Source organism: Falco naumanni, chromosome 9, assembly GCF_017639655.2.
Source record: "Falco naumanni isolate bFalNau1 chromosome 9, bFalNau1.pat, whole genome shotgun sequence".
NCBI classification, from domain to species: Eukaryota; Metazoa; Chordata; class Aves; order Falconiformes; family Falconidae; genus Falco; species Falco naumanni.
In genome coordinates, this window is record NC_054062.1 from 40,893,604 (window position 1) to 40,907,894 (window position 14,291).

General features: G+C 42.0%; 1 protein-coding gene across 3 annotated transcripts in view; it reads left to right on the plus strand.

Annotated features, from left to right (window-relative positions):
- OGDHL (oxoglutarate dehydrogenase L) overlaps nucleotides 1–2,361 on the plus strand; it is a 54,014-nt gene extending 51,653 nt beyond the window's left edge. For all 3 annotated transcript variants that reach the window (XM_040607308.1, XM_040607309.1, XM_040607307.1), the window contains exons 21-23: nucleotides 372–535; nucleotides 1,200–1,354; nucleotides 2,105–2,361. In XM_040607308.1, the coding sequence (XP_040463242.1) occupies nucleotides 372–535; nucleotides 1,200–1,354; nucleotides 2,105–2,228 (443 nt within the window). In that variant the 3' untranslated portion in view covers nucleotides 2,229–2,361. The remainder of the gene's footprint in view (nucleotides 1–371; nucleotides 536–1,199; nucleotides 1,355–2,104) is intronic.
- Nucleotides 2,362–14,291: the final 11,930 nt, after the last annotated feature.

Here is a 14,291-nt window from a genome sequence, read left to right on the forward strand (position 1 = left end):
TGTTACATGGTTGAAGTCATCTTGGAAAGAAGAAATAATATTCCAGGTGATTCTCTAAAAAAGAACCCTGGAAGCAAAGGTGAGCTATCTAATGAATCTAAAATTAAAGGTGTAATGCACAACACAAAGCTAAAGAAGAATCCACTGTTAATATGTTTCTCTCTATTAAGTGTGGAAGAGTGGATTATTGACAGTCTTTTAACTTCTTGAAACTAAACTGCTGAAAGTCACTTTAGCAGAATTACCAGTCTGAAAATAGGAATAGGGAGGCAGCAGAACCCCATGACCATTGCAAGCTGCTGTTTCTTGGGCTGCTTTATTACAGTGTCAGTTCCACTGAGGGCACTTTTCTAATTTTTGCTCTAATCTAGGTACCACTTTCCAACGTGTGATCCCTGAGAATGGGCTGGCAGCTCATGCACCACATGAGGTCAAGCGAGTGATTTTCTGCACAGGAAAAGTATACTATGATCTTGTGAAGGAGAGAAAGAATCAAGACCTGGAGAAACAAGTAGCTATAACCAGACTTGAGCAGGTGAGCTCCCTGATCCTCAGAAGACAGGGACCTTGGGGAGACTTTCAGCAAGGGGTTCCTATGCTTTTAAATAGATGTCACTTGTCAGAAAGGATGGTGATAGCATTTTTATAGCACTGTGCGTCTTACAAGACATTATCTAATCCTTCGTGGCCTTGTGGAGAAGGAACACATCAGTAGTATAGTGGACAATGAGATACAGAAAGGTTGATGACTTTTCCAGAACAAGGTAACAAAGTGAAGGTTACAATATGATAGCACCTTAAATATGTATATCCAATCTACTAGGTTTGCATGTTGCAAATAGTACTCTTTGCAGCTATATTGCCATTTCCTAACTAAGGACTTGTGTTGTCACAGCTGCCTCACTAGAAAAGCTATTGGGATGCAGGAGATCCGGACTATGACCTACTTCTGTTCATACTGATGCAACTATAAAATAAGTGTGTATTTGCTTCTGACAGCATGAAATCAACTAAAGAAATATGAATCACTTTAAAGAACATACGGCAATTATATTGGGTACTAAATAGTTCAATTATATTAGGTACTAAATAGTTAAATACAATAGTTGGTTGTAGCACCTGATAGGTAAAAAGCTTTCTTATCATGGGCTAACACCATGTAAGAGAAAGCTTTGCCAGTTATTGCTCTCTCTTTCCAGATCTCACCATTCCCCTTTGACTTGCTGAAAGAAGAACTTGAGAAGTATCCAAGTGCTGATCTAGTTTGGTGTCAGGAGGAACACAAAAACAGTGGATATTATGATTATGTCAAACCTCGTTTCCGCACTATTGTGAACCACACTCGACCTATATGGTATAAGACTTTAAGCAATTGCTCTATCTCCTGGTCCTGGGCTTTTTTTTACTTTAAAATTTAGATGGGTTTGGGGTTTTTTTTTGTGCTTTTAGATTTGTTTTTGATGTAAGGATTTTATTCATGGGTAAGTCAGAATTTTTACAAATCAGTTTGGGGTCTTAGGTGAAGGAGGGAAAAGTCTAGATGACAATTTCTCAAAGACATCATGCCTATCTTGCTCCTCCTAGTACCTCTAAAAGAAAATCAGTAGCAACTAGCTCTGTATTTATTGCCACTTAACGCAGCACTTGGCTCTCCTGGATTTTTCTCTCTTGTCATCTAAGATTGTCTTTTGTAAGAATTTCACTCAAAATCTGGAGGAAACAGATGTTTTAAGAGCTCAGTCCAGGTACCTTTGCATTTGTTTTAGATGATTGACTCTCAGATCTGCCCATGCAGCTGTTGGAGGAATAAGAGTCTTTATCGCCAAAAGCAAGTTACCTAATTATGAGCTGGCTGCCCTGGGAGGGATGGGGGAGAAAGCGCAGTTTAATATTGATGGGAGGAGGAAAAGAGGCGGAAGCTGACCAGAAGCTATAACTGATGGTGCACCTTAGATTGATTTTTATTTAAGAAAGATTGATGATTAAATGTCCAAATCTGCCAAGCTGACTTGAATGCATTTACCAACATGTTCTCATGCTTGTTTGTGTCAAAATAGTCTCTCTTCTCACCTCATTTGTCTGCCCAATTCTTTTTGTCACAAAGGTACGTTGGCCGAGAGCCTGCTGCTGCAGCTGCCACAGGCAACAAGAACACACATCTGGTGTCGCTCAGAAGATTCTTGGATACAGCTTTCAACCTGGAGGCCTTTGAGGGAAAGACGTTCTAGCTGCAGGGCACCGACCCATCTCTGATATAATCTCTCAAATCACTGCATCTGAAAGAGGATATAAAAGTGGGAAAAATACTGGAAATTACATGGTTTTGCTTTACCAGATAAAACAATCCAACAGCTGGCTTCATTAATCTGCCCCTTGCTCCCCAGTTTGTAAGGGGAAAAAAAATTATTCCTATTTACTTTCCACCATTTTTTGTCACTTGGCAATTTAGATTGGGGACCTCTTTGGCAGAAGGAGAGTCTCCTATCCAAGGATGCAGTGTCTGGCTCAGTGAGGCTGCAGTCTCAGTCTGTGGGCACTAACTACTTAAGTAAGTAGAGCAGGCATGGACAGCATGATAGTTGTGCCCATCCCTGAAAAAGAAGAGAGTGTGTTTGGGAACCACTACGGAAACAAGTTGCATTGTTGTAAGGAAAGTGCTTGACAGTTACTTCTAAATATATCGGAGAAGGGTAATGAAACTGAAAAGCAAAGAGTTGATAGATGACTTTGGTAGGGAAACATACTGGCTGTGGTTGTTGAAAGGAGATGGTAAGGTCCATCACAGTGATGTGAGGAGGAGGCTGGGAACAGGGACTCTGATTACAAAGTTGCTGAGCTATGGGTGATAAGAGAAGTGGTGCAGACCACCTAGGTAAGGTGGAGGAGGGTGATGAAGGCAGAAATAAAAGTGACCAAGAAAAGATTTGTTGGGGGTAGCTGAGAAGGAAAGAGGTCTACACAAGACCACAGCTCGCAGAGCAATGGGTGATAAGCAGCATTCAGCATCAAATGACTTCAAAAGTGAGAGATGACAGTACCGATTTCTCCCACTCCTTGGGCTGCCTGCTTTGATGCTCTGTGATATTAGGGAGCTGTGGTGTCCTGTGAACATCCTCATTTTGGACGAGCACTTCCCCTCACCAAACTACTAGGATCTGCTTTTCTTTGACCTGGTAGCACCTGTAAAAAGATTGTGTTTGGATGAGAAATCTGTGTTTGTGCAACACGTAGTGGGTTCTCTGCTTTGTCCAGTGCTAATCCCTGCCTCACATCTCTTTGCTGACATTAATTCAACTCTGAAGTGGCAATTCCTGATTTAGTCACCCTTGTTTGTATTAAGAGGAAGGTGGGCAAGCAACAGTTGCTGATTGACCGAAGGCACATGCTGTGGGTTTGTACAAGTAGTCATTGATTTTTTTGTTGTTTTGTCCCTTGTGTTTACTTGTCAATTAGGATATCGGTCGCCATGTACTTTCAGCATGGACAGCAGGGGTTGTTTCTCTTCCCAGGAGACGGTGCTTGGCTTCCTGGGAGGCACTGCGGCGGGGTGGTCTCAGATGCCGCTGCCTGCCATGCCTCCGCAGGGCCAGAAGGCAAGTGGGCACCGCTTCCCTCTCCTCTCTTCATATAAGAACTAGTGTGGTCAGAAGTCCTGTTGCCTCTGCCCAGGAGAACCTGGGTCTGGGCGAACATTGTGACTGCCGGTTTCCGCAACGCTGGACTGTGTAGTGGCAGGAGATTTCTTGCCTTTGTGCTGGCTGGCAGAGGGAGCTGCGTGGGCAACACAGTGAGTGGTGTGGTGGGACGCAGAGGAATGGCCAGGCCTGTGCTGAGGCAGGCAGCAGTAACTGGCTGCACAAGGGCCCCGTGCAGGGCCTGCAGGGTTGTGCTGGATCTGCTGAGCAGCCACTTCGATATATCCTAACAAGTGACTGGAAAACATAGACGAGACCTCACCCCCATCTCCAATTCCCTGTCCTGAGCGTGCTCCTGGGACATGTATGTGTTCTTGGCAGTAAGTTTTACCCTACTGCTGCTGTATTGGCTGTGAGATAATAAGGCTTGACAGTATATGCCTGAACCAAAGAATCAGGTGATGCTGGAAAGCTTCCTGTCTCGTCAAAATAAAAAGATGTATTAAAAACTTTGAGCTGTAATCAGATACTACTTGTCCAAACAGATTACCAAAAAGGGACGTGTGCCTTGTGCTGTCCCTTTATTTGGCCTGGAGACAACACGATGGTGAAAAAAAGAATCCTTCTGTCACAGCATAAAATTGATGTGCTAAGGTACTTACCATGGGATTCAGAATCAAACTTAGTCTAATGTTTGTGAAACTCAGCAGCATCCTTTTAAATCAGGCTGGTTGCCTTGGGGTTTTTCTCTTACCTGAAATATTTGAAGTTAATTCAGTCTTTTGAAGCCTAATGAACTTGGAAGGTACTGCAGTTGACAGCAGTAAATATTGTCTCCTGTCCATTTCTATAGCTCCAAATTTTAGGCTGATAGGCAGTAACCATCACCCAAAGTATTTTAATGCTTTTATGAATGCTTGTTTGTGTGGCAAGAACTGAGTGCAGCTGAATATTGCTGGCACCGTTTATTGTATTTGCAGTCTGCATAAGGCAGGTCAGTGCTGCATGAAGTATGATAAATGCACTTATGCCACAGTATATCCAGAGGCAGAAAACAAAATTAACATCGACGTGTAAATGGTAAATAACAGATTTCCATTTTCATTGTGTATCATAGATTGTGGCATAATAGTTGCATAAAAATTCCATCAAGGAATGTAAAAAACTCAATAAAATAAAAATATGTAAGAAAGAAGTTCTCTGTTATGGCTGTTATTTTTGACAGTTTCTCCGTTGAGTGCTGGCATTAGCATCCCATCCGTAAGAGTGCTAGGGCAGCTCATTTTTCCATTTTCTGTTTGTTTCCTCAACAATGGCTTATTTAAATGTAGTAGCAGTGAGGGAGACAGCGTCTGGACTAGGAAAAGATAATTATTCAAAACAATTGGGTTAAAAGTAGTAATAGCATTGAGGTTATATTAGAGTATTTTGGTTTATTCTAACTTTTTTTTTTTTTAATAAGTGAACACATTTCTATTTCAAGCAGCATTTTTAAAATACTGGAACTAGACTGGAATTAACTTCTCTAATTTATAAACACTGGAGTTCATTTCTCTAAACATGTTGGCTCAACATATGTTTCTATTGAATTACTTTTCCTGTTGCCTGCACTTTCAGATAGTAAATGTTCAAAAGCTTACTAAAGCATTATAAATTGCAACAGGCATAGATTATACTGGTTTACAGAATTCTGCTACTTTTCTTGAACAAGGCTCTTGAAAAGAAACTCTTGCAGTGAGTTCTCAAGTAGATGCACATTAAATAGGTGCATTATCAACAATGAATGCAGGTTTCTGTAATGGCAGCTTTAAACCAGGTTAAGAATATCTCTCTGATCTCACAGCAAACAAATACTTTGTTAGAACTGACAAGGTAAATACTTTTTACATACTAAATAGCAATCAGTTAATCTTTGTGGAGTGTTTGTAAAGGACTGAAGTATTATGTAGTCCTCTCCTGCAAATAGTCTCCACTGAAATCCAAATCACAGCTTTGTATCTCAGAAGGAAGAAACAGCCCATGTGAGAATCAATTGCCTTCATCGTATCTGTGGGTGAGATACCACGCCATGCGTGCCCACAACAGCAAAAGACTTGCTAAGACAAACGGCTTCTGTCACAGAATTGGTTTTGTTTCCTAGTATCTACCTGATGAACTGTGCTAGCAGCAGGGGTGTGCTTGGTGGAAACCTTTGCTCTGCCTGCAGTGCAGTTGGAGTCACTGCTAGAGCAGAGGAGTAACGCGTTCTCCAGAAAGGGAACCATTCTGCTTGTTCTGAGAGGTAAAAATTAATGTGTGAGAGTGGCCGAGAAACAGGGGTGTGTATGCGTTTGAACTGAGTAGATGAAAGTGTGTGTGTTGGGGGGTGGTGTTTGCTTCTTTTTGTTTGTTTGCTTTGGGTTTGTTGTTGGTTGGATTTTTTTTTAAGAACCCCTTGGCCAGACTCTGGCTTCTGTCTCAAGAGCTCTGGTAGCTCTTACCTTGATGCACAAAGAGCAGGGATGTTCTGCTGCCTGCATATGCAGAGTTGGGAATAACCGCTGCTGCTGCTAATAACAAAATGAAAGCTTGGGAACTTCTGCTCTGCGCCTATGCGAATATATACATATATATATTTAAAAGTCTTTTTGATTGCTGTTAACTTTATGCATGTGTCACAGATATTGTTCGACCTAGGGTTTTGCCAGTGGCATAGATGACTTGAAACGTTGTTTAAAATGTGAAATAGAGGCGCGCTCAAAAGTCATGTAAAGCCAGAAAATCCCTAAAAGTAAATTAAATATCTTTGTAAAGTTAACAAGTCTGGTCAAAGGTGGAAGCAGAGTCTGCTATTGTCTAGTGTTGGTTCGGTGAATTCAGTACGCTTCAATTTTACAGGCAGTTCCGCATGTTGGCACTGGGCTATGGGATGCCATGAGGGGATGTCAGGGCACCTGCCAGGCTAACGAGTTACCCTGTAAAAGTGACCACTTAATTATGGCTGATGGGACTGGCCGGCGTGGGGATGGCCAAGCAAAGGCAGCCTATGGTCAGCTGGTTAAATCCCAGATTTTGGTCCCAGTTGGCCCATCTCTATCTCCTTTGCCATTGTCCCCTAAATACTTCAGATACGGCACGTTTTCCCCAGGGTGGGAGGCTGTGGCTGGGCCCCTGGGCACCCGCAGGGGAGGAGGGGTCCCTGCCTGGGCCCCTGTGGGGCATGGCTGGCCGTTTCTGCAGGAGGGAAGGCCAGAGTTGGCCGACGAGGCTGAGGGGTGGCCGCTGGGGCAGGCTCAGGAGAGAGCGGGCGCACAGGCTGCCGGCTGCGTCTGCTTCCTACCAGCAGGTAAGAGACCTGGCTGGTGGAACTGGGTAGGGGCCTCATCCTGCCCGGGGAGGGGGGAGCGCTGCCTTTGGAATTATTATCAGAGCTTCTGAGGGCTTCAAGGCCTAGAGAAAACCCCCGAGTGTGGCTGTGGATTTCTGGCGCAAGTCACCGGCAGAAGCTGCTTGGGATGTAAAATGCTGCCACTCGCAGTGCAGGTGCAGCGAGGATTGTTTGGAAAAGGTGAGGAAACCTTTGCGTGAAAGACAATGGAGAAATGCATGTGTTTGGTTTTTTTTAAAAAAACAACACAACAAAGCAACCCCTTCAAAAATCAATTCTCCCTCCCTGGGGGGAGGTGAAGAATGACCTGCCTTTTGCCAGGCTGCAGCCATCGTCCCTGAGCAAGATCTGCCTGGATGGACACATGCTGGACCTCTGCTTTTCCCTCTCTCCATGTCCTGTGGACAAGATTGCAGGTCCTGGAGCTTTGATCAGTAGCGGTCACAACCTTTCTGTGTTGATGAAAAAAGCAGCATTATAGCACCCGAAAAAAAATATTTGCAGATGAGGGTAATTTTGTATGTATCTTTCTGCCCTTGCTCTTGGGTAGTAGAAGTTACTAAGTAGAATAACTACAATGTGAAACTTTAAATGGTAAAAGACGTCCAAGATTTCTATTAGCTCTGATCAGAAAGTTTTGTGTATTTTTTTGTTCCCTTTGGTCATTTAGTAGTTCTGTGAAGTCCAATTGTGTAGCAACAGGAGTCTTGATTTGATGGACTCTACTGATTAAAAAATGATGGTTGAAAGGTTTTCTTCATGTTTATGCAGAACAAAGAGATGAAGTGGGTACATTTTCTTAATCATCAGTGTAAGATATCGATGAAACAGCATGCAGACTGAAATAGAAATTTGACATACTCGCAAGAAGAAAACAGATGAATATTGCCTCTTGTCTAATTCTTGCCTTTTTTTTTAATTGTTGAAACCACTTCTGATTTTAGATACTTTCAACACTTACTTCAGCTTGTGCTTTTCTTAAAGCCATTATTTAAAATTTAGCCTATTATCCAAAAGGAATAAAAGAACAAAAGGAAAATTTATTCATGAAAAAGAATATTTTAGAAATTTATTAGCTTTGAAGAAATCTGTGAAACATTTTTAATCAAAGTTTTCAATTATTAATAAGCGCACCAGGCAGTTCCTTTGTGATAGTTAAGTGACGCAGTCCTTAATGGCAAGTGGAGATCAAGTTTGTTTGGAGGGGAGAATAATTGTAGTCATCACTAAAGATGCTGCATGAAACACTGAAATATAAACATTAATTTTTACCTCTCAGAACAAGCAGAATGGTTCCCTTTCTGGAGAACGCGTTACTCCTCTGCTCTAGCAGTGACTCCAACTGCACTGCAGGCAGAGCAAAGGTTTCCACCAAGCACACCCCTGCTGCTAGCACAGTTCATCAGGTAGATACTAGGAAACAAAACCAATTCTGCTGCAGAAATCTTTAGTTCCTATTCAACAGCCCATAAATTCACTGACACTCTCATAAAGGAGCACAGAGAAACTTTCTGCCCATGTCATACCCCAGCCCGCTCTATCTCTGTATCCTCCTCCCTTTCAGGAGGGAGGGTGTGCTCAGGCTATCACAAATGAAGAAGCTCTGCCTAAGACTGCAGCTTGGCTCTCGATTATTTTCCTTGGATGGACGTTAGACATTATCAAAGTAATGGGCGTGTTTACATAGTGGCTTACGTGACCACATTTCAGTTGGCCTAGCAGTGGAATAACAGCTGTCTGCGCAGGGACTTGGTTGAAGGGCAGCGATGTTTAGTGCTCTCGGGGATTTCTCCCCATGCCTGCAATGCTCCCTGGGGTAAAGGAAAAAGTGCAGGTCCATGTTGGAAGGTGCCTGAAAATGCACCCCTGGTATCACCTCTCTGGGGCTTGGCTGTGCCATGGAGGAGACCTCTCTTCTTCTCTCTAGTGTCCCAAAATGACCTTGCCCAGGTTGCACGATTGCTTCTGCAACGATGCCTTGGGTGGTCTGGCTGGGGGTTCCAGTAAAGGTCCCGTACCTGTAGTACATCAGTTCCACAGCAGAGGCCATCAAGTAAATGCGAGCTGTCACTGTGTGCTGGCCAGGACTTGGCAAGGGTAAACTGAATGAGTAAAAAGCAAAACACATTTAAGAAAGAGTGTGTTTTCCCTGTATTGGAGGAATTTATTTCCCTAAATGAGTGTCTCCACTGCTGTGGATAAAAAAAAAAGGATAAAATAGAACTGTCTAATACAGAACATGATAAAATGACTGTACGTAATTCCCTGTGACTAGAAATAAATGTTTAACAAACTGCTCCCAATAGGCTTGTTAAAGATGAAATATTTATTACTATATGTTAATTACAGGGTTTAAGCAGTACTTAAGTAATTTGAAGGGATTGGCTTCATCTTGCTTTCAAGAATTTTATGTGATTAAATCCTTCTTCATCAGCTGTTCTTTGTGCTAGAGCGGTTTGCACAAACACATCCTTAACTGAACAGTGTTTGCAGTGTTGATTATATTGTATAGAATTAATAGTGGACAGTTTTCTTCATTAATTCCATGGCCCAAGCAAAACCAGATTCCATCAGAATTAATGTTTTTGCGAGTGGACTGAAACACACAATTGTTTTCAGGTCTGGAAAAACCTCGTTAATTCAGTAAAGTTATACATTAGTACTGGGATGTTAGTCTCTGACACTATGTCATGAAGGGAGTGGTAGGTCAGGTTGCTTAAAGATTTACCACCAAAGAGTTTAAGTGAAATAGATTTAATATGAATTTGTGGGAATGTGACTACGCAAGATTTGATGGAAAGATCCACTCTATTACTTATTATGTGGAGTAAATGCAGAGATAAGTCACACTGAAATCAAATCAGAATAGAAGCAGCAACAGTTTGTAAAATCAAAGGTATAAAAGGGTAAAGGAGATTCTCCCACTGAGTCATGAGGTTTAGTGTAGACCCCCTTGCTTTCTATACTCGTGCAGAGTTTAGGTGCAGCTGGATCTATTCCTAGTCTCAGACTTGCATGGCAGATTAGATCTAGAGAAATATTAGGGGTAAGGGGAATTCTCCCACTGAGTCACGAGGTTTGGAACTGACCCCCTTGCTTTCTAAACTCCCACAGCATTTGGATGCAGCTGGATCTATTCCTGGTCTGAAGCTTGGACAACAGATTAGATCTAATAGGGGAGAGAAAGATTACTGACATTTCATAGGATTTTAGCAGGAAAACACTTGATTATGTACTTCTGTGATTTAAAACAACCTAACTACTTTAAGCTTGCAATGTATTACAGCAAAGGTGTACCTACTAAAAGTTTTCCCTTGAGTTCAGTGAAATACTCATGTCTCACACCTTTGCATCCCTCAACAGGCGAAGAGTTGAGCCTCGAGGAGCAGGGGAATCCGTCAGCCCAGGCTTCATCATCAACTCTCCATGACGGCCCCTCCATGTAGTATTGCAGAGTTAGTAGTTTGCAAGCCCTGAGCAGCATCTCGCTCGGAGGGAGATGCTGGTTGCAGCCTGCTACGATCCAGGAGAGCTCAAAGGGTCTCCCTTTAGGGTCACTGTTTATAAGGCTGTGAGATGACTGGCTTTAGTCATTAGCAAATTTCCACCCTGACCTCAACCCGAGCCAGCAACTTTCTCAAAATTTCCAGAAACAGTACATTGTTCCACCTGGTTGCCACTTGGACTATGATCTGGTGAGAACATTCCGGGGCTGTCAGGGAATAACTGATCATTCCCATTCTTCTTCCCTGCTTTGCCCAGTGAACGGGAGTTCCAGCACAGGCGGTGCCACACTCTGCCTCCGCTGGGTAGGAGTTACCGGAGCAGCCAGTGGTGCCTAACCCTGACTCATCACCCAGGGCACCAAGCCCTAGCCAGCAGCTCCCAAGGTCCCAGGACAGCCCGGAGAAGGGGAGAAGTGCACCACCACACACTAGCAACCGGTTTTGAAGAAGTCTGTGTATACTTTTTGTTGGGGTGCAACACAGGAGAGAAATACATACTTACCATGTAAGTAATCTTCTTTCCCCTGAGCAGCTTAAGGTATCAAAAGAACCATAAATATTTTGCACCTTTACATCTTAAACACTGGTTTGTGCCAGCATATTTGGCACAAAATTCATTTAAGGAAAATTTTTGGTTTATCAGAACTTCAAATTATTGACAAAACTCTGTCGTCTTAGAGCTGATGAAGAGCTGAAGCTCTGTGTTGCTTGGGGACTTTTCATTGCAACAACCTACTGCCTGTTCAGAAGGAAAGTTAAATAGAAATAAAGCAACCTAATCTCCAGCGGTTCTAAACGGTTCCTCGTTACACTCTTAGATAATTAACTTCTCCTGTGATGTGCTCATTTAATAGATACCTGGTCATATGTGACCATGTTTATTTAATGTGCTCTGCAATATTTATACCACAATACACCCTTCTCATTATAAAGCAGACATTCTTTAATTTATTTACACATTCACATTCTGAAGCTCTTGCTTAGGCAAAACTTTAGAGGCTTTGGGAAAATATATCTGAGTATGCATGTCAGTACATGACTGCACATAAATAGCTTCTGCAGCGACTGTCAGAAAAAAAACCCAACAAACTAATATTTTTCCCTCTTTTCAGCATCACTGTTCTGATATTTATGTGCATTAAAAAATTAGAAACATGCTACATGAAGAGTGATTATTATTATTATTTTTTTTCTCCCTTTTTTTTTTTCCCTTAGACCTTTATCACAGACCTCAGGCTCCTCATTAGACTTAACAGTAAAACTGTATTTTTCATAGCGAGCACAATACTGCGCAGCTGATGAGCTCAATAGATTTATGCAGAACTTTGTAACTTTGTGGTACCTGTTTCTGTAACAAAGCCCAAAGGGAAGTAAACAGAAATCTCTGTAATGTAGTCTGTTCCCTAGAATTAATTCCAAAGGCTATGACAAAGGCCACTAGTTTGTAATGTTTCTGGCTGCGCTTCATCTAACCCTGGTGGATGCTTTCCTGGTTACATTTACATATATGCATGTATGTGAGCAACGATGTCTGTGCCCGACAGGTACTGCCTATGTGTGGGTGCAGAACAACCCTCTCTCTTTTTAAAACTGCCTTACAAAATTGATCAAAACTGAAAGTTGTAGCAAGGAAATGGCCACATTTTGGAGTCACCTGAAATTAATAATGCATCTTGCCTCTCACTTGAATGAGCCTATACAGACTCTTGTAAATATGTGCCTTGACAGAGCAGAAGAATCCCGCACATATTCTCTTGGGCTGTTTTCAACTCATAATGTGTGTGGGCCTTGATAGGGAACATTCTCAATGTTATAAACAAAAATGCCTTAAAATAACCAAGAGATCTGGACAGGTTGAAGCAACTATCAGAAGTATCCCTTTGTTCCCTCTCTTTTAAGCTGAGGGACAGGAATGGTGGTGAAGAATTTACTGGACTAAAGCCCTTGCACTAATTGTGGAGTGCCATACAGCTAGTTATACAGAATTTTTTACTGGAGAATTGGAAAATGTTTTAGGGTCCACAAGGTCTCTATGATTCAAAGCTGTTATCTCCATTTCAGGTAAAGGAGATGGAGAAGTAATGTCTTACAAGCTGCAAAGCCAATCTGTCACAGACTTTCTCTTAATGTTTAAGAATGATGCATGGAAGTCCTTAGTGCTACCGTGTTTAATATCATGACGCTGGATGGCCAATATGCAAAATGGTCAGGAAGGAAATTTAACTATGTATAGTAACATTGATATCTTTTATCCAAAAAAACTCCGTTACATTAATTCAACTTTGTTGCTCTAATGAAGTTTAAACTCTTTTCTGACACCTGTGCTGGTATCAGCTGTATTTTGCTTTATTTTTCCAAGTACGTGATCAGAGGTGTACCTATGGGAAGTTGATTACCATCCTACAGTCACTTTAAAATGAGCAAAACCTGTCTAAGCAAAAATCAGATCTTTTCAACTCTTCCTCAGTAATTCTATGGAGTGATTTCCTTTCCAGGCACCATTTCCATCTCCACAAAAGAGCTCCTAGGCTTTTTCAGGGGTTTTTTTTTATCAGGCTGGCCACGATGAAAGTGTACATCTCTCCTACCAATAGCTGTGCCACTTTTGCATTAGGCTTCTGAGAATAAGCTGCTTGAAAATTAAGTGGCTGCTGTCTTTAATATGGTAATATGTGAGATAAACACCTACAGCTCTGGTAAAGGGAAATGTCTTGTTGCCATGCATGGCTTGTGCAACCGCTGGGACTGATGGCCAAAAGCAAAATCTTGCTGTTGGCTGAGAATGTAAGGAGCATACCAGTAGTGTGTGGGATAACACCAGCCTCTCATATGAGGAAGAAGCTTCATCTCTTTTAATAGTGTTTGAAACCAAACACCAAAAAAGTACCTAAATGAGGTGCCCAGAGATCCTCCAGTCTATACTTAGGAGATATCTGAATTGCTCTGCGGAGACACCTCTCTCCATCAGTTACAGAGGCAGCCTAGAGCAAGCCAGCTCCGAAGCTGAGGGCTTTGATAAAGTGCCTGCAATTAAGTGTAGCAGACCTGGCCTTCGGAGGTGCGAGGGGGAGTGGACGGGGTGCCACACAACCATGCTGCTGTGCAGCCTGTGCTCGATGCAGTTGTTTTCATCTTTTTCTTAATGTATCAAGTGTTGTTAATTTGTTTCTTGGTAGCTAATGATTTTTTATTTTCCCCTCCCCTTTTTAAGAAATTACCGGAAAAACTGTCAGATTTTTTTTTGGAGCCATTTGCAAAACATAAGGAAACGCTCATAACAGAGCTTAATCATATTATAAGAGATTGTAACTCCAAAAGGCAAACTATTTTAGTTATATTGTGTTATTGTGCCATTAGTACCATTTGACTGCCAACTGTGCAGCAGCGGGGCTCCAATCAACGGGAGCCTTTGTGTGTTTTCCATGGCAAATAATGCCAAGGATAGGAGGGAGAGAGGCTCTTAGTGGTACAATTTTTTCAGTGATTAATAATACTTGAGATCCATTTCAGTGATCAGAAATGTGTCTTAATGAGACAATTAGTCAAACCATAAAAGCTGCACAGCAATTTACTTGGTGTTACTACTGGAATAATTTGCTGCTGCTGTTTTCCTCCTCCTGATCTCACTTTATCACAATGGTCTGGATGAAAGTCGCTGTAGAGAGACTTGCAGGCTGGGTTCAGCTTTCAAATGGCCATGATTATCTATGAGCAGATAATCCCCTTAAAAATGAGGGAGACTTGGAGGAAAAAAGTGGTTATTTCGCATATAAAAAAATTAAC